Source organism: Anguilla anguilla, chromosome 9 (genome assembly GCF_013347855.1).
Source record: "Anguilla anguilla isolate fAngAng1 chromosome 9, fAngAng1.pri, whole genome shotgun sequence".
NCBI classification, from domain to species: domain Eukaryota; kingdom Metazoa; phylum Chordata; class Actinopteri; order Anguilliformes; family Anguillidae; genus Anguilla; species Anguilla anguilla.
Genome location: NC_049209.1, coordinates 18,125,519 through 18,149,138, shown reverse-complemented (window position 1 = coordinate 18,149,138; position 23,620 = coordinate 18,125,519). Strand labels below are relative to the sequence as shown.

Sequence of the window (23,620 nt, the reverse complement as noted above, 5' to 3'; positions counted from 1 at the left end):
ATTGTCAGACAGGAAAATAGTAGAAGCTGCAGAGTGCATCAGAGCAGGTATTTAAAGGAGAAATAATTCTGGGATGACAAAGGTGAAGTCTGTCTTCCTGTCACGAGTGTATGATCCAGAGAGAAGGAAAACATTTAGCCAAGAACCTACTGTGTAATGTGCATTCAGAGGGAAGCAAAACATATCCCGCTATTGTATGCGCAAGTGTGTTTACATAGTGGGGGTGTGTGTGTGTGTGTGTGTGTGTGCTTATATGCGTATGATTGTTTCAGATCCTGACCTGGCCAGAGTGTGCATGTTGATCTTGTAGGTGCTGATGAAACCCATGTCCTCAAACATGCTGAGAATACCCTGGAGAGAAGAGGAGGGAGAGATTAGGGAGGACACACACACACACACACACACACCACTCCCGGACTAATCAACGTCCAGCAACACAATGTCCAGCAGCACATGTGGGACAGGACTCACCAGGGGTGTGCTCTCATCTGGCAGTGAGCGTGGCGTGTAGCTGAACTCAGCAAAACAGGGATGCATCTCAAACCCAGTGGACAGCAGCTTGGTCACTTCCTCTTCTGACACCTGGGGCACATCATTGTGGTCATTAATGCTCACAATGAGCAGACAAGGAGACAGTCTGACCCCCCACCCCATATCTAAGTCTGATTGATGTCTTGCAGACGTCTGGAGAGCTTAACTTTGCCTACAGAATTCACCTCTCATTATTAACTCTCAGAAACTATCTGAGAAATGTGAGTGATGGGCGAGTCTGTGCGGAATGCAGACCATGATCAAGGTGAGTAATCCATCATAATAGACATGTTGGTTGTACCAAGACCTGCAAGTGTCCTGCATTCATCCATGCTGTCATGAAAGGTGGAAGAAAATGTTCAGAGATGGCACCAAAAAAATATTAGTTACTAAATGCTTTGTTGCTTTGATGAAGCTATGTGGTTTCTCGGTTTGTTGTTTTACTGGTGGATATGAACTGCAGTTCTATTGATGTGATGGAGGCCTTGTGAAGGACAGCCATGTGCCAATGTTCTACACTTAATGCTAGCAGACAAGTGCTGCTCTACCTTAATGTAAGGACTGTATTGAATATTTGTTTGCCAAAGTGGGCGATGGCACACATTCAGAGATTTGAGAGGAATACTGACAGAGGATTTTACCTTCATGTGGTACATCATCATTTCATTAGCAAGGTGACTTCGAAACTGGGCCTCATGGACCTTCTTGTACAACAGAGACTGTTGAGTAAAACAAATAATGAGGAGACTGCTATCAACGCATAATACTGGATTATTATAATAATGGATGCTAGGCCATGCCACTGCTTTGAGAGAGGCTTCAGATGTCTGAGATTTGTTTTTAATGATTCGGAGGAAGAAGAACCCCATATCGATGTACTCATTTATTAACCACTCATTTTTGAGAATATTTCTATTAATATAACCATTGTCAGAGGTAAAGGCAGTAAAATCAATATAGGTTTTATAGACGTACATGAGCAATACTGATACCACAATATATGGAGAAGGCCGTAGCCAAGTCTTCATCAAAGCGGTTAAACCATGGACCATTGGTCTTGTTGACAAGCTCAGCCACTCCAATGACCTCTGTACCAAGTAAAAGAAGAGAGAGCATGGAGCAGTGGTCAGAGAAGCAGTGTGGAGCAGTGGTCAGAGCAGCAGTGTGGAGCAGTGGTCAGAGTACAGGGGAAGCTCTGTATTACCTAAATGACAGACACAAAGCAGGCCATGGAATGAGATAATTGTAAATTATATCAGTAAGTACATAGACTCACCATTGTTCTCATCTTTTATAGGGAAACAGAGAATGTTCCGGGTGTGGAACCCTGTGCTGTCATCCACGCCCCGGTAGAAGAGCGGGTGTGAGTAGGCATCTTTTATGTTTAGGATCTTCCCTGTGGTGGCCACATGTCCAGCGATTCCCTGGTCGGCAGGGATCCGAAACTCCTTCTGTAAGACGAAAGAATGTGCACAAAACATTATAGCATCACCACAGACAAGCACATCCATAGGTACAGTTAAAGTCAAAAGTATTGGGGCAGTTGTGTCAAATTGGTCATTCTTCCTCTGTACTAATCAAATTGGTATTTTCAAATCAAACAATGACTGAGGCAAATTCACATTGCCTGTATTTGTTTCTTTTAAAAAAAAACTGACATTGAATTGTATTACAACAATGGCATTCAATGTGTCAAGTCACCTTATTCAAAATGAACATAAATTTAGGAAAGTTGTTTCAATTTTCACAGATTTACTACATTACTGTAATTATTTATAAATGGAAAGCAGTGAGTGTCAGGGCATGGGTTATATCCTTTGGAAGTGTTGGTAAAGTCTACTTAACAAGCAAGACATGAAAACTGCAGATGAGGGCCAGTGAACTGAATATAACAACCAAGAAAAATACTGTGAGGATAAAGCTAAAGAAAAAATCAATTAGAGCTATTGCAGAATGTTTGTGTATTCCAAAGTCAACAATATGGAATGTTCTACAGAAGAAATTAACTACTGGAAGACTTGGGAATCACCATTGATCAGGTCATCTGTGGGAGATATCAGAAAGTGATGACATGATGATTATAAAAGATATGAAAAAAATCCTATTGTCATTAAGTAATTTCCAATGATCTCCATACATTGGGGTAAAGGTACTGCAGGACACTGTGCACAGAAGACTGAGCGAGCCAATGTACTGTACACAGTCCATACTTCCAGACGAAAATCTCCCATCAGCACCAAGAACAGAAAGGAAAGATTGGAATTTGCAGTAAAATACAAATATGAGCCAGATGAATTTCGGAAACAAGCCTTATGGACAGATGAGACAAAGAAAACCCTTTACCAGAGTGATGTGAAGGTGAAAGTGCGGAGAAAGAGAGGGACTGCTCTCGACCCTCGATATACTACTTCATCTGAGAAATGCCACCAAATTAATTCCACAGAGATTTATCATGCAGCAAGACAATAACCCAAAACATAGCCACAGACTCTATGGAGTCATCAAATGTAAATGGTATGGAAAGAAAGATTAGGCTTGCAAGTAATTAAATCAATGTCTGTTTCAGAAAACCACATGAAATAAACGAAGGCATTTTGAATTTTACCTAGTCTTTGTTTGATTTGAAAATGAAAATTTCATTAGTAGAGACTACAGAGAAAAAACAACCAATTTGACACAATTATCCCAATGCATTTCCATTAAACTGTACATACATACTGCGTGACACACCAACCTCCACAGATGTTTTGGCACTCCCCTGACAAAGACCCTTAGGCCAGGTGTTTCCCCAGTGACATGTTTCCTCAGCTGGGGAGGACCCTACCTGCTGAAGGAAGGTGGTACGGCACCCAGGAGAGGTTCTCACATGTAGCACGGGGGAAAATTCCACCTGCAATTATGTCTCCAATTATAATTATGTCCGACGGCCTTCTTAATAAATACAGCGCAGAGGTGCGGGGGCGGAAGAGGCAGGAGAAATCGCTGGCCGTGAGTGTGGTAAGCAGCGGAGGCCGTAATGAGCTGACAAAGGTTCTGATGACTTTATTGCCTTTAATCACCATCAGTGGAAAAGACCGGCTTTCATGTACTCTGTTTTTTAAAGAGAGGAGAACGGGTGGACATACTTTTGAAGGGGACTAACTCTTAACCACTGGGCACCTTCCTGCAGCCAAAACCAAAGCACAGAACCCTTGTTGGTGGTTTCTTTCATTTTCTCTCCCTTTTATTTAGAAGACGCTGAGTCGCGGCAGAGGTGGAGCAGAAAGTGCTCTGGCAGTTTTTTCCAGCCCTGCTTATATTTTCCTTGATCTTTTTCACCAATGCTCTTTCCTCCAGTCTACCTTAAAGTCTACTCTAAATAAAAATCACCAAGATATTTCACTTGAAGCTCTGTTTCCAGTGCAGTGTCTCTGTTTCCAAGCTGTCTTGTTCTTGCACTCTTGCACAGCTGGGTGGCTCACAATGCACACATGCACAATATACTGTATTTCCATGCCTGCATTCGTATTTACACACACACACCACACACACCACACACACATATAATATTGTACTACACAGGGAACGTTAGAGATGTTATTGAAGAATTATGTTCACATCTGGCCAATTCATTTGTAGGGTATAAAAATAATATGATTACCATTGATAACACAACTTGGGAATATATGCTCGAGATTTTTGAGACTTAAAAAAAAAATAAACTGGCATAAGAATAGCATGTTTGTCTGTAAATGGACAGCATGGCACATAATGTCATCATGTCAGTGAAGGGTATAAAGGTTAAATTCAACGAATGAACACACCTCGTCTTCATTCACAAGACCACCATCAAACACCTTGGCGACCAACTCATGACTGACACGGTCCAGGAGGAAAACGGAACAGCTGAGAGAAAAGAGATGAACACTGTTTAATAATGATTCATATTACTACTATTATTACAACTACTACTACTACTAATTTGCAGATAGAATCAATTAATCTGTGAGTCAGGATCTGAACCATGAGTATTGCTGGATTGAATCAATGGATGAGCTGAAATAAAAAACCTAGTGCTAAACGGTAAAGGTGATTGATTCCCAGCTGGAGCACTTTGGTCAGACCTTGGAGTGAGGTACCTCAGTTACCCAGAGACAGCAGTGTAAGGAGACGCTTAAGACAATGGAATTAGTTCAAAGGGATCCAGATTTCATGATTTTGGAATTTATCCAGTATGGTAGTGTGGCTATGAGAAGACGATGAAGACTAAGACTGCTTCTGGAAAAGATCAGGACCTTTACTGAGTCACCTCATATACCACAGCATCCCCAACCAAGGGGGTGGGTCATAAGACTATTTGTTAAGATAAAAGAACACTTCCACTTTTGTTGATTGCAGTAAAAAGTGTAAAAACATTTATTGGAGAATTTATCGCACGGAATGGATGCGAGATAACTAGTGACTCATTTGAGAATACGTGTCGTGAGAAAGTTCTGGCAAAGCCATTCTTCCAAAAATAAATCCTCCAGTAAAAGTTCAGTATTATGCTCCACAAGTCCCATGAGCATTTTACACCAACTGCTACAACTATAAACAGACAAAATAGATTTTCACATGGAAAAGTACCTACAGACTTGAAAACAATATACTGTATAGTGATTTTATGAAAATTGATTCTTCAGCAACATAATTACATTGAATGAAAATACTACTGCTAAGCCAAAGGTCAGTAACAGTAAAATACTCACCTTCATTACCTAAGTGAACCAAAGAAGCAGTATTATAAACATAAAGTGAACTGGTTTCAGTCTGCAGGTCCTGATTTGGCCATGGAATGCCCATTTTATAGTTAATTTTTTTTTTTATCTCTGTACATTTGGAACATTTGAATAGGCAAATTGTGTGTGAAAACCTTTAGGGTGTTTTCTTAGGTGGGGAGATATTTTTCTGTTGATTAAATTTATTTTAGGTACTTCAGAATGTCTACAAAGTCATTTAGACCATTGTGAAGCTTTTATTTGAAGTTTAGGTTTACTTTTAGGTTAAAACACACTGTACATAAATGGCACAGGAATGGTAAAAAAAAAAAAAAAATTCTTGTTCAATCACTTGTGCAGTGACAAATCAATCAAGTCTATCTCCAAGGTCTTTTAAAAGTACATTTTTCTCTCTTCCTCTCCCTACGACTCCAGGCAGAGCCATTAATAATTAGCCCTGGCTCTAATTCATGCTAACGCACGCTTCATTTGAAGGGGGTGTTTGTGTCATAACATCAGTAGTTCTGCCCTCAAAACAGATGCCACACAAGGATCTAAAATTCCCCAGTTCCTGATAAAATCAACTGATCAGGGAAGAAAGGGCCCAGCAGAAAGAATAATTATGCTTTATCACATGGCTGAATTCATAGAGCAGTCATGGCAGAGCTGTTGAAAATCACAGTAAACTGTAAAAAAGCGGAAGAAATCAGAGAGGGGGAAATGATTGAAATAACATGTGCAACTGTAGCAACAGTAACAAGGAAAAAATGCACATGCCTATACAAATAACACTGTAGGCTACGTAAAGGTTGACAGTTATCATCCAAAACAGTCGAAATATCATGGAAACAGAGTGATTCGCGGAAATGGCAAATAAATAAATAAATAAAATTGGGAAAGAGAACTACCAAAAAAAAAAGCAAAAATAATAGAATCTGTGACACTTGCGCTTTCCGTGACAGTTTCTGGTTCACAGGAGATAAGTTTGCACTCACATCTCTGCATTGCTGAGGTTTCGCGCTTCCACAATGATCTCTTGCAGCAACACGGACACATCGTCTGCAGGAAAACACAAATAAAGATCCCAAAACATCACCTTCTAAAGTTTTACCTCTCAGCCACAGCTTAAGCAGGTATAACTGAGCAAGGGAGAAGGGGAGATCAGACAGGGAATAATGCATATGCCTTACATACCAAGGTGTGTGAAGAGGTTTTTGGCAACCTGCAGCAATGCCTACAAATGCAAACAAAAACTGGTGACTCATGGCTGATAGGCAGGCATAGGTGTGTGTATCTAGAGCATAGGGTAGACAGTCAGGTGAAGTTATTACACATCTGGGTGTAAGGGTATAGAGAAACTGAAGCATCTCAATTGAGTATGCAGTAAACACACAGACAAAGGTGCATCTTGGTGGACTGTGAGATGGACAGTTGGAGATAAATTGGTGGAGCTTGGAATCAACAGAAGTGATTTTGGGTGAAATGTGGAATTAAAATACAGATGGAGGTGTACCTGGGTGGAGTAAAATTCTACATATTGCACAGTGCACAAACACAGGAGATACAGATGACTTATCAATCACAAGTTCATTGTGTCAACTTCCAGATGGTAACTGACAAAAATGGCAGTCAAGTCTGATCTGAATCCAACCGTTGATTCTGAATCCAACCTTGGTGCCATTGGATCGACTGGACCACCATCACTTGGTCGAATGCTATAGTTATATTTTAGAAGGGCGAAGTGCGGTGAAGGATAGGGTTGTTATTACCTGGCACTCCGACTTGAGTTTCTGCTCTTTCTGAAAGGCCAATGTGCTGGTTAGCACTGAAGATGTGTAGCGAAAACAGTGTTGGATCTTCCACTCATCCATCTGAGAGTACCTGAACTCAGGAAAAACACAATTGTTTTTTGTTCAGATCTTCTAAAACTGTCCAACTCTTTTTTTTATACCCATAACAGGGCAATGTTTCTCTACTGAGTCAGAAGTTACAGTTACAAATATAGCACACTGAGAATTGAAAATTGTGAATAACCAAGAAAAAAACAAAAAAGGAGCAAGATACCTTGGTGAACTAAAAAGAGCAATACATTGTAAAATTGCTAATTCTCCTCTCACATAGTATTTCCAAGGATCAAATCAATATCCATTGCCTAAATGTTATTGCTTTAAATGTGTTCATTAGAATCATCCTGAATTTAGACAGTGAAACTGTATAATCTGAGAATGAATGAGGAATTAGAGTCATTCATATTGACTGATTAGATGATTTTTTTGATGTCATGCTGTTTGGTAGTAAAACAGTAGGTGATTCAAAATCATGACAAATCCTCCCAAGACCAAGAAAAAGGCCAATCGAGCAACTAAAAACTCAAAGAAGAAAGACAAACAAAAAGTCACAAAAGAACAGCCGCAAATGAACCAGGGACCACCATGCACGTCAGTCCACACGTCAGTCCACCAAGGCCTAGAAACCAGGCCTCTTTTATAAGGCCCAATAATGAGATCATGGGCAGCAGCAGCTGCAATGATTACAATGAGCTACAGCTGCTATCATACCTGTGTGTGGGGCCAGCGATGCCCCCTGGTGGACAGCGCTCAAACTCAAACCTACCTGGTGTCACAATACTTGTAGCATTTAGATTTGAGGTCAAAAGATTAATATGAGACAAAAGTACATACAATCAGCTCTTTACATGGTATTAACATCTGTGTATGTTACCATTTCACAGAAATAGCTGTTTTTGTGCCCTCATTTTCAGCAGTGTAAAAGGAAGTTAACAGATAACTAACAGGTGTCAATTGTTCCTCAGGGATTTCCTTTTGTATTGATTGTTTGCACATAAGAGTCTAGTCTAGTCTTGGTTGTCTAATTTATTTGCATCTGTGGTAACTGCATTTTGATTTAGAAGGCATATGCCACCATGAAGACCAGAGCACTACCTATGGCTGCAAAACAACTAATCAGTAAGCTGAAGAAGAATTCATTAAGAAAGCCAGCGCTGAAACTGGGTATATCAAGTATAGCAGTTTGGAAAGTCTTTAAAAAAAAGAAGAAACCATTGGTGGACTCAGAAATAAACACCATACAGGTCAACCAAGGAAGACAACTGCAGGTGATGACAGACGAATCCTAAGAAAAACCCTAAAATAACAGTCAGTGATAACACCAGCCGTCTCCAGAGGGCTGAGGTGAAAATATCATATGCCACTCTATGCAGAAGACTTTGAGAGTACAATTATAGAGGCTACACTGCAAGATACAAACCTCTCATCAGCTGCAAGAATTAAAAGGCCAGAAGAGATCTGGAACAGTTTTATGGACAGATAAGACCTAAAGAAGCCAAAACTGTGAAGAAAGGGAGGAACAGTTCATGATCCGAAGCCCCCCAATCTGTAAAAAATGGAGGATGTTGTTTCATGGTTTGGGCATGTATGGCTGCTTCTAGAGCAGGCTTATTCGTCTTTATTGATGATGGTAATGGACTATGACAGCAGTAGGATGAATACATTCATCAATGTGAAAGTGCAGTCTTGGACTGGCGAGGTCAGTCACCTGATTTAAATCCAATCGAGCATGCATTTAACTTGCTGAAGAGGAGACTGAAGACAGAAACACCCTGAAGCAAAGCGAAACTTAAAGTGAAGACCTGGAAAGGCATCTCCAAAGACGATTGCAAATGATTGGTGATGTCAATGGGTTGTAGACTTGATTTGTTAACTTACTTTTGCACAGCTTAGAAAGGGGGGGGGGGGGGGGGTCACTGAGCACAGCAGTAAATGCCATACCATGAAATAAAAGCTGTTTTACTCTTGTCTCACATACATTTTTTTGACCTCAAATCAAAATTCCATAAGTATATAGCAAAAATATCAAATTTCACTCAACTGTTCCCATACTTTTTCATACTGTATAAATGAAAATGATGTTTATTATTGCAAGCTAGCTAGATGTAGAATATATTCTTTGTTAAAATCCTAAAATCATGCTGATATAAAACTTTTACCAGAAAAGAAAATAGTTACCTCTTCAGTTGAGCTGATATCTCTCCTGAATAACGTCTGTATTATCTTCTGAGAGATACTACAAAATACATAAAACTAGCTATATTTTATTTTGCTTTGTCTATGCAGAAGTTTGCTATCACCTGCCACACAGCCAGCTTTGGTTACTTCCGGTAATGTGTGTGGATGCTCAAGACGTTATATCAAAGGAGGGAAGTAAAGATTCGCACTTGAATGGTGATGTGCTGTCAGACAGACAAAGGAGCACTGTGAAATGGGTGCAAGTTTCCGTTGCCCCTGCTCTCTATACAATCTTTGCTTTGTTTGCATGTGTCTGGTGTACATCCCAGAGTCTACTTTTAAAGGAAAAAAAATCCCTGCCTGGCGTGAGGCTCTGTCAAACTGCCACATTCAACCCCCTTCCACCCCCCCTCACCCCACCCCCCCAAGTGGCAGGACTGCACACACGGGAACCATCCACCCATTGCTGCACTACCCATCCCAATAATGAGTTCTACATCAACTGCATCAAGCTTCATTGGCAGTAGCCTGAAGGGAAGTGAGTGTGTGAGAAAGACACCTCCTCTTCCCTCACTCACTTCTCTCCACCCCTCTTGTTGAATGCACAGGCGAGGGCCACGACCAGGGAGGTGGCTCGGCTCACGACGGGCACGCACAGCATCAAGCTCGCCTCAAATCCCAGCATGCTGTTCAGCTGCTGGTGCTCCTCCTATCATAAAAGAAGACAAAGATGATATAAGAGGTTGGGACACAAGATGATATAAGAGTGAGGGCTCACAGCAGGCCCTGTGCACTAAAGTTGCAACATTGCAGTATGCTTATATCTGTCTACTGTGAACAATGTCTGAAAATATTTTCTTTTACTAGGAACAGCAACATTAGATATGTTCAATTATTAATATCATTTTAAGTTAATCATAAAGTTATTCCCCACAATATCCTCTACATTATTGCAAGATTGTTTCCTTGGGTTGTTGGAGTGCTTTTCTTCATAAGCACCTCTGATGTTGGTATTGTCATTTTACTCTGTTCCCTATACCAGTTACAGGAATGTTACTTTCCCAACTACACCACCACAGACCTGCTTTTGAACTGAAGACCTGTTTAAATGAAGCAATTACTGTATTTAAATTAAATTTTCCCCTCTGTAACTTGCGCCAGAGAAATGGGTGGGAGAGTTGGAGGGAAAGAACAAAAGGAATCCAGAGGAAAAGGGAGACAGATCTTGAGATGCACTGGCTTTTATGGACTTACTGGACTGACTTCTTGTAAAGTGATGGATTTCTTCTTCTCCACTGCCTGCCCGAGGTGGCCAAATGTTAACTGGGGAACACAACACAAATGAAAGAGTGTACTCTGTGAAATTGGCTCCATTCTTGAAATCACCCATCATTCTGACTTTGCACAGTCTGTCTGTCCTCAGCTGTGAAAGGGAGACAAAGAAGGTCAAAGACTGACAAAAAACTGTCACCCATCAGCGATCCCACTGTGTTCTCACACGACCTGCCCCCTAGCTTGCAGCTGCTGACAGAGAGTAATCTCATCATGGCTCCCAGCCAGGGCAACCAGCTACCCATGCAATTACAAGTCATCCACAAGTGACTGACAGGGGCAGTAGCCCATTATCAGCCATTAACACATCATAAACGGCAGTGACTGCCCTATTCCAAACCACAGGAAGGCTGCACATTACAGGACAGTCCTAGTGTGCTCACACTGTGGAGGAAGTTAAGCTGGTGAATCGCATCTCATTCAAACAAATTAAAAGATGTTTACATTTGAGCGAACATCTCAACACTTGGCTCCAACCTGAGGCAACTTACAGGAAAGCAGATTTCTTCCTCCAGCACCTTGTCTCCCACTACCTGGAAAAACAAAGAAATCAAGACACTGAATATGTTACATTTCATATTTTACCATTAGTATGAGGAGAGACAAAAAAGCACTGTCATTAGTGAAACCTGGGGTGACTGAAAATTGGTTTTATTTTTATCATATGGCTACAGTACCTGACAGAAGAGCTGTTGGTTGTCCTCGGACACAAGCAGCAGACAACAGCAAAGTGATTGTGTCTCCTGTTGCAGCTGTGGAGATCAATTATTTATTAAATTAATTAATCAATTATTAAATAGACCAAGAGATTTCTTATTCAATTAATTAATCAGTCAATCCATCAATCCCTTGCATAATCAAATTTAATTGAAATACTCGATTCAAAGATTCACTGATAAGTTTAAACATCCTGTCTGCCTTCAGCAATGGCCAACTCCTTATCATTGTAAACAGAAAACAGGCAATGGGTTCCACGGTGAGCAAGATTGGCAGTCTCTGTAGCCAAGCTGTGGGAAATTCACTTGAACTAACATGAGTCATGGTTACACCATGGGTTCTGCTGTCTGAAAACAAACACCACCTCCAGGTACACACACAGGGGGGACGATACGAAAAAGAAGAGTTTTTTTTTTTAATGATTTAATGATGTTCTTAAAAACCTACAGGGAAAAGGGCTAGTCGTGATGCCACACTGAAACCATCAAACACAAACATGCCCTTTTCTAAATCCTGCACAAAAGGGAATTCTGAGCTTTGATGATTCATCCTAATGTTCTTTTTGCTCAAGGTACTCTCAAAAAGGCCTGCTCAGGATGACAAAACATGTTTGGGTTTTGCTATTATGGGGTAGCTTCGGGTAATATAATGGGTGATGGAACGGTCATAACTGCAATTGGTCCTCGTCAGATGAAAAAGCAGAGGAGCGGGAGCCATGCTCACACAGCTGGAGCAGGGAGCAGCAGGCAGGCTTGCATCTTATCTGCAGAGCTGAGCAGACATCATTAGTCTGAACAGAACTCAATGGCCTATACCATATGTACTGTGCTCCTCCCCAGAGAGTGACTCTGGGAAAACCTGCGGAGACTGGACTGTCTATAGGAGGAAGGGGGGGTGGGGAGTGGGGGGGGGGGGGCGTAATGACAGTCCAGAATGGTGCAACCCTGGTCTTGGAAGGCTGTGAACCACTCAAACTCAGATAGCATGGTTTATATAGCTCAATCAGTCATCTAATATATAATTTTGGAGGCCACCCTAGTGCAGCTATTGTCCTAGATGCCATTGTTTAGCCTGTGCAGGGCAGTCAAGCTTTAGCAATCATCTCACAGTGAGCTTCAGCGATTTACAGGCACACAAACCACAATATCAGATGACTGGGAGATCCCAGGGAGAGATGTACTCATATGTCAGTTCCCTGCAGGTCATTAGTTCAAATGAACAGAAAGCACAGCATCAACAGTTCCCTCCCTCTGGAGAGCGCCCCTCTTCATACACCACTGCTTTCCCTCCAGACCACAACAAGAGAGAAACAGAGGCGGGGAACATGCAAGAGGAGGCAATTGGTGTTAAAAGCCTTTGCCAAGAAACGCCAAACTGGCAGCTGAAATGGGATGGATCGGAGCTCAGCAGGACAGCAGTAAATTGCCCGTGCCCAGGGCTTTCCATTAGAGTCTTCTCATGTTTTTAGGGGAGAAAAATCAATAGGAAAGGATCGCACAGATGCTGACTGCTGGAAAATCACTGACCCACTGGGAGAATAGAAGCCTATCACACTGTGACACACTAATACTCTCTCCATGCTGCTAAAGCAAATATGATCTCAAAGGAACAGCTCTTACGATAAATCAAAACCAACATATTTGACTGTGCAGATCCCTACAACATTCTCAAAGTATTGTCACAGTTTTACTGGATTGTTTCGCCTCAGCTAGGGTACAATCAATGTACATCCTAAAGTCATTAGTCTTTACAAAATTAAAGTTTATCATTACCACAGACTTCAGCAGATTCTTGAGTTTGCATCATGCTTCACAGTTTGCATTGCCTGCTCCAATCTCATCTCAGATTGAAAAGCGCTAACATAGTTGTTGAAGAGCAATGTGTTGAACATGCATCCGACAAAAAGCATCCGACTTCCGACAGAACAGCACAGAATATTCATCTGTAAATTTCACAGCACATCTAAGAGTCTTACACTACCATGGCATTATTATCAGTGACTTGATAATCTAATAGACTGCTTATATTGGAAAATGTCTTCAATAATCCATCTGCACACAGGGGAGATGTGCGGTATCATGAGGGTGAGAAAATCTGGAGTGCTGGGGCAGATGGGGGATGAAACAGCACCACATTAGCAGCTGTCAATCAGACCCTGCACCCTGGGACTCCATCAAAGAGCTGGGTGTTTACTGTCTGTCTTTAACTACTTTATCTCTCTTTGGACAAAGCAGCAGTATGTTATATAAAGCAACTATTCTACAATGTAAAACAGGAATATACATACAGTATATATAAATATACTGTATGTACATATAAGCAGCAGTTATTAAGATTATTTACTATTACAATTAACAAAAGGAGAAAAATGGCATAGTGGCAAAAGGAGCCAACAGTACAAAAATGGTACCAAAAAAGGATGGAAATGTTACAGTTCCAAACCGCCTGTCACGACGAGCATGTCTGTCTACAGTATGGCATTTCATATGGAGCTACTGGTAGGGATATGGGCTTCTCTCCTTTCCTAACTCTCTCATTCTCTTTCTCTTTTTCTGTAGAGATGAAGCACTTACATAGTGGATGACCTTTAGCTGGAGTGAGGAAGCATCCAGGTCATACAGCTCTCCTGGGAAAAACAAATGGTCATTACCACTTATCCGAACTGAGTATTTGGTATGAATGTAGCCCACTGACACGCATATATTAGATATTATTGCTGTTGTTAATTAAATCAAATTAAAATAGCATCATCGTTTGCTGAATTTAGACAGAACATTGTCTTTAGTATGCAGATGTCAGCACCACAGACGGTGGCACTACACATTAACCATCAACACTACATGCCACGATATTGACTGTTGCAAACAAATGGCTTCATGATTAGCCCATTAAAATAATTGCCATACTGCCATACCGCACAGCTGCAGGATCTTGCAGTCAAGTTCGCTGTAGTTCCCATCAGGCTTGATTGTCTCTGGTGTGGTCAGGGAATTCTCGGACTGCCTGACGAATGGGCCGGGAGATCTGAGTGGAGTCTGAGCACCCCTCTGCAACTGCTGGACCCTCCTGCAGGCCACAGTGACCTGGTACAAACACAGACGTCACAGTTCAGAATGGCCCAACTTAAAGGTCGCAGCAGGAAAGAATGGCATAGATCAGTGGTGTCAAACTCGTTGCCATGGAGGGCCGTGTGTATGCAGGTTTTCATTCCAACCAATTAATGCTGCCTTAATTGAGTCCAATTACTCATTCAGCCATATGCGTTTAACTGCATTGAAGCACAGAATATAAGAAAATTTTTATCTAGACAATGCGGGTCACCATAGACGTCGGGTCACCATTGTGCACAATCCTGCATCCCTAATTCAGCAAATAATTTAACTAATTATATAATCAAGATCTGAGGCTGGAATGAAAACCTGCATACACACGGCCCTCCATGGCAACGAGTTTGACACCACTGGCATAGATCAAATATTCACATAATCCCTAAGTGAGATATATATACAATGTGCTCCATGATGCTTTGGACAAATTTGACAATGCCTATGCGGTTAAAGTGTAGATTCTCAGGGTATATGTAACAATAACAGCACTTTTTATACAATGCCCTGTCCATCAACTAAGCAAAGGTTGATTGGCTTATTTTATGTAAGAGTGCCATCGTATTCCTCTTGCAGCACTCCAGACGGTGCTAGACTCCAGGACACAGTGCATAACAGGCCGTACTGCCCACAAATGGTGGCACAACACCCTATTACAATACTTTATGTTAGCATTTCCACTGCTTGTTTATCAGCTGTACATCACTGAAATTGAATCATAAATATTGAAACTCTAGGGATGGAGTCATTCCACCGTTTGAACTCTAGTAAATCAACAAATTGCACTGGTATTCGTTTAGCAGTGCCTCATTGCTTGCCTGTTTCCTTTGCATCTGTGACCCAGGTGGATATTTTACAACGGTGAATTAATAAAGAGGTGTCACATATGGGAACAGAATAAACCCTTAGGATCAGAGTCCAAGGCTCTGTACACCACCACAATTTACCTCACCTTTAAGCCTTTTTATCTCTGTGGAATAAATAAATATATGTGTGAACCAGGCTGCATCACAATTTGGAGAAACTCTGCATGGCTGCCTGCTTGCGACTAAAATACTGTGAAGAAAGCATGAGATCATTCACTGGCCACTTCCTAAGAAGTGTTACATAGCTGAGAACATGCAGCAGATGTACGCAGCCCAATATCATTTACTGTGATAATACACAATGTGATATCTTTTCTTCACAATAACACTGTCTAAGCATTTTAGAAGGAGAACATGTTTCAGGTTAGCCATGTATTTTGCCATGAATGCATTTACAATAATGAAGAAGGACTGCTCTCATTACATGTTTCTCCAGGATGTCCAGTTTTTGCTCCTCTACTTCAGTCAGATGTTTGCAGCACACCTGTGAGCCACAGAAAAAAGAAAGTATAAGTGTACTTATCTCTGAGTATTATCATGGGACCACAAGTCTTCAGCAGAAATGTCAATCTTCAACTCTGTTTTGCTCTGGCTCTGTGTTGTCATAGAAACCCATCCTTTATTGAATCATGAGGCACTTCTGAGTAAGATGTCGTCTTTCTCGCTCTCTCTCTCTCTCTCTCTCTTGCTCTCTCTCTCTCACTATCTCACTCTATCTCTCTCTCTCTCAGCCCCATTAGTACCAGCCACAGACACAATCTATTTGATTTTGAGCAGCAGCTAATCAGCCACTACCAAAAAGGGATCCCTGGAGGAGGGGCTGAACTGACAGAATTTTATCTCATAATTTCCATTCCAGTTTCCTTCAGTGCCTTACATCTCACTGCACCACATGGGTTTCTAGCGGCAGATGTAGTGTGACATTAGAGCCTTTGGTTTGGCCCCTCAGTTGCCAAGGGATTCACACTGTCCCTTGTAGGGAAGGCATGGTGGCTCTCAAAGTGGTAAAGGATAGACCTGTATGCTTATCAAAAGAAGAATAGACCTGTATGCTTACCAAAAGCAGAACAGACCTGTATGCTTATCAAAAGCAGAATAGACCTGTATGCTTACCAAAAGCAGAATAGACCTGTATGCTTACCAAAAGCAGGGCAATGACTTTGCTTTGGTCCTGGTCCATGAGTGGAATAATCAGCACTGGGAAGAGAGGAATAGCAGGTGAGTTTGGAGGAATTAAATCCAAAAGGAAATGTAATGTAAATATGTTCATTCTGGACTCCATAGAGGGTTTTAAAAAAACTTGTCAGCTTTGGGACTGATCAACTCGCCCAAAGCCCTGCCAAACATTCTATACTGCAGTAAGTGGAGCTCCCCAGAACTAGAATTCAGCAGTACAGAGGAGGAAGGCTCAAAATCATTAAGAATTCACACAGTATTCCATGCTGGGTTAAGGGTAAAAAATATACCTGCATGCAACGGTATGTTTCACCCCATCTTTATACTTAATGGCACCATTCATCCTCCCCCTCTTCTTCATCTTCTTCCTCATTCTCCTTCTTGCTGTCTCTAATGCACCCTCAAAGTGAGTGGCATTAATTTCACTCTAAACCCTCTCTGTCGGGCACCAACATGGGCATTTTAATGTGCATTGGCATGCACACAGGCAACTGAACACAGAAACAGACAGTAACCTTGTTTGTCAGGTGGCAGAGGTGATGCCAGGCTACTCCCCTCCCCATCCTGCAGCTTTAATGGAGACAGACCATCACACTGAACCCTCTGCTGCAGCGTGATAACATCTCTGAGAGAGAGACAGAGGGAGAGAGAGAAAGAGAGAAAGAGTGATTTAGAAACAAAACTAAAAATATTAATTACAGTTTTCAGCTTTATATTTAGAGACTACAGTTTTCCACCAAGATTCATATAGTTTTGTTTTCAAGCCCACTGTCTAATTTAGTTTTGTTTTGGTTGGTTTTTAGTGTGTTTGTTAATTTTATATGCACATGACACTCAGAATATTCCCAAAGAGGACTTAAACATTTTCTCCCAGTTTGCAACTGAACTTGCTGTAATGGTGGTGCTTTATGCTACTGCGCTAAGAACAACAGGGGTTGAAGAGGGTCCAGCCTCAGTATCACATAATCACACTCAACAGAGAAAGGACCATTTTATTCATATCAATATATGCTCTCAAACACAATCAGGACAGGATGAGAAAATAAATCCAAAATAATCGATGGTATATTTTATTTTATTTTAGTTAGGTTTCGAACGACGCAATGTAGCCCTACAGTAGTTTCAGTTAAGTTTCAGTTTTCCCCCCATATTCTTGCTTTTGTTTTTATTTCCATCTGCAAAAATGTTTTTCACACCTCGGGTTCATTTTTGTTTCAGTCAGCTTTCCTTATTGTTTTCTCAAGTTGAGTAAATAACAATGCCAACACAAGGTGTAGTACGACACACGAGAATGGATACGTAGTGCTTCAAACAGAAGGACAATGAGCAAACAGGGTTTACAGCTACTCGCTGACATGAACTGCAAGTAATATGCAGAGAGTAATATGCAGCAACCTGGCTCTCCATGCCTCATTTCTGTATGGGTGGCGTCTTTGTATTATTTGTTATGCAGTCTTTGCCTTTCAAATGTACTTAGAAGAGTTCAGTAAACAAGATCCTTCAGACAATGGAGGAGGTCCACCAATAATGTAACCACCTTCCCAGCAGTGGGCAACTCAAATTGCACAACCTTTGTCTCTGTTTACAATGAAGATGATATCATAACACTTCACTCCAGCCTATTCATCCATACATGAAGGGCAGAAAAACAAATATACACTAACGGTGAGGTATGAAAATAGCAATGACCCAAATGACAACATGAGCAATTAAGTAATGGCCCAGTGAAAACATTAACATTTTTTCACCAGATGGGACAAAAATGTTAACACTAATTATTATTGACTTATCATTTCCACTAAATAAGGGTGTATTTTTTACTCAGTACATCGTTTCAGCATGAGATAACAAACCTGAGGGGGGAGGGGTTAATAATATCCTTAAAATGCTAGACCTCAGGATGTCAGAGTCTTAGGATATCAGAACTTCGGGAGATCAATGCTTGAGGACAAAGGAATCCTGGAATAATAGAACTTCAGGATCAGAACTTTAAGACGTCAGAATCTCAGGATGTCGCATTGAGTACACACTACACAGTCACAGTGTCTAAAGATCCTCCATCGCTTAACATCACCCATCCCCCTCTCTGTGCCAATACCCTTCTTACAGTCAAATTTAGAACACTAGACATGTATTATCAGAACTTTCTCTGTGATAGTCCTAAAATACACCACAAACAGCATTTTATGTTACAGACCAAAGGAAATCACAGTGCAGAAGTTTAAATGAATATGATTAATTGAACAAAGTCATCAGGCACAAATCACACTGATGGTTCATCATCTGAAAAATAAAACACACAAAACACTAGTAACACTGTCATAGCCCAAAGGCACAGAGCAGATCATATTTCTGGACAGCATTCAACTGCATGCTATACAGCAGCTTACAGCAGTGTTATTGTTTATGAATTATGGAGCGAGTATAAAGCTAACTGCTGCCCATCTTTCACCTTCAGCAACACACTACATTCATTGAGACATGCTGTATGGCTGTGACTCTGTCCCTGATACAGCCATGGGAATGGCCAAAGATAATGAAGGAGGCTATTTAGACATGCAGACTGCTGTATTCAGTGAAAGGAAAAATAAATGGGCCCTGTGTATTTTTAGGAAGGACAGCACAAGTACGAATGGTGTGTAAGAAAAGAAAAAGAAAGGACAAATGCTAGGCAAAGGAAAGGGAGACAGAGAGACTGGGGGAGGGGCAAAGACAGACAAGGGGAGGGAGAGGCCTGTAGGGGTTGTGTATCTGTGCATTCATACAAGAAGGAAAACAAGCACATGTTAACTACTAATTCAGCTACCTTGGCCAAGGTTGCCAATGCAATCAGTACCAAATACTGATTGCAATGGCAAAGGGAGGGAAGATTTAACTACAAAATGATCAATGGTCCAAATGGATATTGTATAAATTGACACATATAAGTAATGTAATGTTACATATAACTACCATTTCATGCATCCAAGTAGCAAAGCTAATGTTGCACCAAATTATGAACCTTTGCATCTATTTTACCTATGTAAATGTTTCAATTGTTACGGTTTCAGGTTTATACCTTTTCAGGTAGATAAATATTCAGGAGTGTTAAAATCTCAGCGTGGTGAGTGTTCAGGTAAGCAGTGGCCTTTCTGATCAAATATGTAATTAAGCTTGATAATTACACTGAAATTATTTATTTTAACCATAACAGGGACCAAGAATGCACCATTAGCATGATCACGCCCCTTACCTGACTTTTTCTTCAGTAAGCAACTCATGGTGCAGGGACTCACACAGCAGATGACCACTTTCCACATTCAGAAGGTAGATAAAAACATCTTCCTGAGAGAAGGACAGTAAAGAGAGACCAGTAAAGTTCCTCTTTAGAAGACAGGCTATTTACAAGTATATTCACATTTACATTTTAAAGTATTAGTAGTTTCTAACATTGATAAAAATACATTTAAATCACTACCTGACAAAAGTGGTACACCACCAAAGTAAATGTAACATATTATATCCTATTTACAGTCTGCACATGTACATGTATAATAATATTATTATTATTATTATTATTATTATTAGTGTGGTTGCCTTAGGCAATCACACTACTATTATCTCACATATTATTATTGCATTTTTTTAATAATAAAAAATAATTATTGCAACATGTTTTTTCTAAATGTTTAAACAGATAAGTCCTTAAAATAAAGGAATAAATGCTTCAAATATTACCTTTGCAAAATCCCCCAGTCACTTTATGGAAATGAGTTATGTGAAACAGCATATGTCAAAGCATTTGGTAAATGCACTGTATAAGGTATATGCATTCAGGTTTTAGATTAAGTGAATTAAATTAAATGACATCAGCAACAAAAAACATGAATAAACCAAGCAGAGAGTTATTTTTGCTACACACTTAAGACATCTGGATTTGAGATGAAACAATGAATATGAGAAAAAGTACAGATAATCAGCCTTTATGTCATGGTATTTACATGTGCAAATGTTTTACCACAGGAGCGGCTGTTTTTGTGCTGAGTCAGCCATTTTCAGCTGTCCAACCAATAAGAAACAGACGTAATGGACGGCTCCAGCACTCCAGCACACTGTCAAAGGTGTCATACACTGACTGGGTCATCAGCAGGGTGGAGTTTAAAGGCACTGCACAGAAGGATGTAGCCACCCTCCAGCTGAGGGGTTGTGGGTGCCGGAGGTGTTAGGCTGTGAGTGGGTGTGCTGTGAGACAGTGCGGGAACGGTGGATCTTGTGAGGCTACTTTAATTTGTCAACAACTCTCCCCTAACTGACTCACTTAGCTGCATCCCACTGTCATTAACAAGAAGCAAACTACCAGGAGTCATGCGCAGAGTCATTCTTGCAATGACATGAAATCTGGAGGAATTAATCACTTGGGTGATTTAACTCCAGTCATGGGAATCTGCAGTGTCTGCGGGTTTTTGTGGATTCCGCTGCATCAGCACCCAGTTTAACCTGGTGGAAACAAAGGATGTGAAATCGCCAGCCAATCATTGACTTAAATTACGCTATTGAGTGCTGAAATATACCAGAAAAAAACTTTCTGGCGCAACAGAAGGGAGATCACTTTTGTAAACTCTTGTTTAACAGCCAAATGGAACATAAAAGTATTTCACAGGCTAAATACAAATTCTGTATATAGATGGTGGGGGCATGGACCATTATCGAAGGGGTAATAATAATAATAATAATAATAATAATAATAATAATAATAATAATAATAATACATTCAACTTATATAGTATCTTTTAAAGGACCAACAGGTGCTTTACAATGTTGCAAAAGGGGAATTCACAAAGACAGCCAGAAATAAAGTTGAGATTGAACAGAAGAGGGCAGGTGGGTGAAAAGAAAAATGTATGTGTGCGTGGGGGGAGATTACATAGGCCAGCCTGAAGAGGTGGCTTATAAAGCAGGATGGCAAGAGGGAACAAGTTCCAGAGTCTGGGTGTCATCCAAGAAACAAAATCTGTTGTCTACACTGTGAAGATTGGATTTTGGTAGAACAGTGTTTGGCAAGGAGCCAGCAAAAGTCACTTGTTGGTGAGGAGTTTGGCTGCTGAATTCTGAACCACTTGTAATTCATCCCACAGTGTAGGGAATAGCAACAGCCAAGTTGGCTGATTATAATAAGAGTAGATGAGGGCTACAGCCATTCATCAGTTCGCTGAGTCCCTATGACACAAACAAACACTCACTTCAAAGCACACTGATCAGTATATTAGTAGTAAACACCAGAGGAAAATGTGAATCATTACAAGAGAGTCATACCACTTTGGAAAGCACAGCCTGAAGCGCATCTTTGATAGCGTCTCGCAAAGAACCGCTCTCCGTCGCAGAGGCCAGCTTGAGCAGGGCATCCTGGGAAAAATGTGCAAAAATGACCAATGTCATCACATCATGCTGCTAGGCATCAGTATTTTATACTGGGTTAGGTTGCAAGTCAAGCACGTATTTCCCTTTAGCATGGTGTTAAATTAAATTTGACATAACATTAATATGTCCCAAACAATATGGTGCCCCGAAATCATGGGCTATGCATAAAAACGAAGTCATTTCTACATGGTGAAACTAAAGTGTATAACAATACCCTTAAATAAAAGCTGAAAATGTGCACTTTAATCACAAGATTTTTTTTTACTATTAATCTAAAATTGTGGAATACAGTGCCAAATCAAGAAAAAATATGTTGTTTCCCCAAACATTATGGAGCTCACTGTAACTCAGCAGCATTAGTAAACATTTATCAATACATTTTAAAGTCTTAGAGCCATCATTTCCGAGTTTTATTCTTGTGGGCATCTCAATGGCCACTGACAAATTACATGCATCTGCAATAGAAAACTATTAGTTTTTTAAGTTAACAATTTCATAAGCATCAGTCAATGTTGAAATCCCCAAGAAAATAAATTTCATAATTCAATTCACATACACAGTTCAATATATCTGATCAGGATATGCCACATTTGCATTTGGTGGTCTGTAACAGCATACAATAAGCAATAAGCATCTTCAGTCCCTTCTTTGGTAATTCTGCATTTAGTAACATTATAGGTAAATGATCTTTATATTCTTTGGTTAATCAAATTTGGTCCAACAAAACAATATGGTAAATGGTAAATGGTAAATGGACTGCATTTATATAGCGCTTTTATCCAAAGCGCTTTACAATTGATGCCTCTCATTCGCCAGAGCAGTTAGGGGTTAGGGGTTAGGTGTCTTGCTCAAGGACACTTCGACACGCCCAGGGCGGGGTTTGAACCGGCAACCCTCCGACTGCCAGACAATCGGTCTTACCTCCTGAGCTATGTCGCCCCCTATAAATGAACACCCAAACAACTACCAGCATACAAACATCCATTAATATACAAATGCAGACACACACACAGCACCTTTCATGCTCCCGCATAGACAAGTGCACAAGCACAGAGATATTACAATTACAAACAATTTTACACTCCAACATTAAACGTGCACACAAAATACACACACCCACATTCCACAGCCATCTCACCAAACCACTCATGCCTAGCTGATGAGATGTATTCAGACCCTTCTCACTTCTTTCAATACCTAATTAAAAACACAAGCCTATGCCTTCATTTTCACTCTACAGTATAAATATTTCTGATACCATACCACTCTAAATACCATTATCATTGTCCCAAAATTGATAATGCAGTTTTGTTTCTTTTTGTTAAACTCCCATCTTATTCAGTCTGTAATCTATTCAGCATTAGCAAATACACACACAGCCAACTTGTTCGTTAAACTTTCTGTAGATGGCTCACTCAGTCAAACATAGTCACTAATTAATATTCATTAATATTCCTTATTCATTCCATGTTAACATGCCAATTCAAAAAAGTCAAGTCCATAGTCTTATTGGTGAACTGCCAAGCACAGGCCTGCCTACCTTTAGGCCCACCTTCTGATAAGCAAGGCTGGTTTGATCACCTGCTTGAAGAAAATCTCAGCATCCAAGTGATCTGTAAAGGTTTTTGATCCTCGTTGAAAGTAACTATCAGCTGGATGCATCATCCCATGCTTCACTTAGGCTTCCCATCGCTTTCCTCTGACATCTTGGAACTTTGCTCTTTATTAGCCATGTC

The 23,620-nt window shown here is 40.5% G+C and overlaps 1 protein-coding gene across 1 annotated transcript in view; it reads right to left on the bottom strand.

Moving 5' to 3' along the window:
* The window catches only part of LOC118236738 (cGMP-dependent 3',5'-cyclic phosphodiesterase-like), a 69,574-nt gene that overhangs the window by 8,325 nt on the left and 37,629 nt on the right, over positions 1-23,620 (bottom strand). The window contains exons 3-22 of the mRNA XM_035435337.1: positions 21,780-21,869; positions 19,720-19,811; positions 17,003-17,112; positions 16,453-16,508; positions 15,736-15,795; positions 14,256-14,424; positions 13,915-13,967; positions 11,302-11,376; positions 11,116-11,157; positions 10,547-10,615; positions 9,871-10,001; positions 7,037-7,148; positions 6,462-6,501; positions 6,263-6,326; positions 4,335-4,416; positions 1,808-1,982; positions 1,507-1,619; positions 1,173-1,250; positions 472-582; positions 281-351 (exon numbers count right to left, since the gene is read on the bottom strand). Of these exons, the coding sequence (XP_035291228.1) occupies positions 281-351; positions 472-582; positions 1,173-1,250; positions 1,507-1,619; positions 1,808-1,982; positions 4,335-4,416; positions 6,263-6,326; positions 6,462-6,501; positions 7,037-7,148; positions 9,871-10,001; positions 10,547-10,615; positions 11,116-11,157; positions 11,302-11,376; positions 13,915-13,967; positions 14,256-14,424; positions 15,736-15,795; positions 16,453-16,508; positions 17,003-17,112; positions 19,720-19,811; positions 21,780-21,869 (1,793 nt within the window). The remainder of the gene's footprint in view (positions 1-280; positions 352-471; positions 583-1,172; positions 1,251-1,506; positions 1,620-1,807; positions 1,983-4,334; positions 4,417-6,262; positions 6,327-6,461; positions 6,502-7,036; positions 7,149-9,870; positions 10,002-10,546; positions 10,616-11,115; positions 11,158-11,301; positions 11,377-13,914; positions 13,968-14,255; positions 14,425-15,735; positions 15,796-16,452; positions 16,509-17,002; positions 17,113-19,719; positions 19,812-21,779; positions 21,870-23,620) is intronic.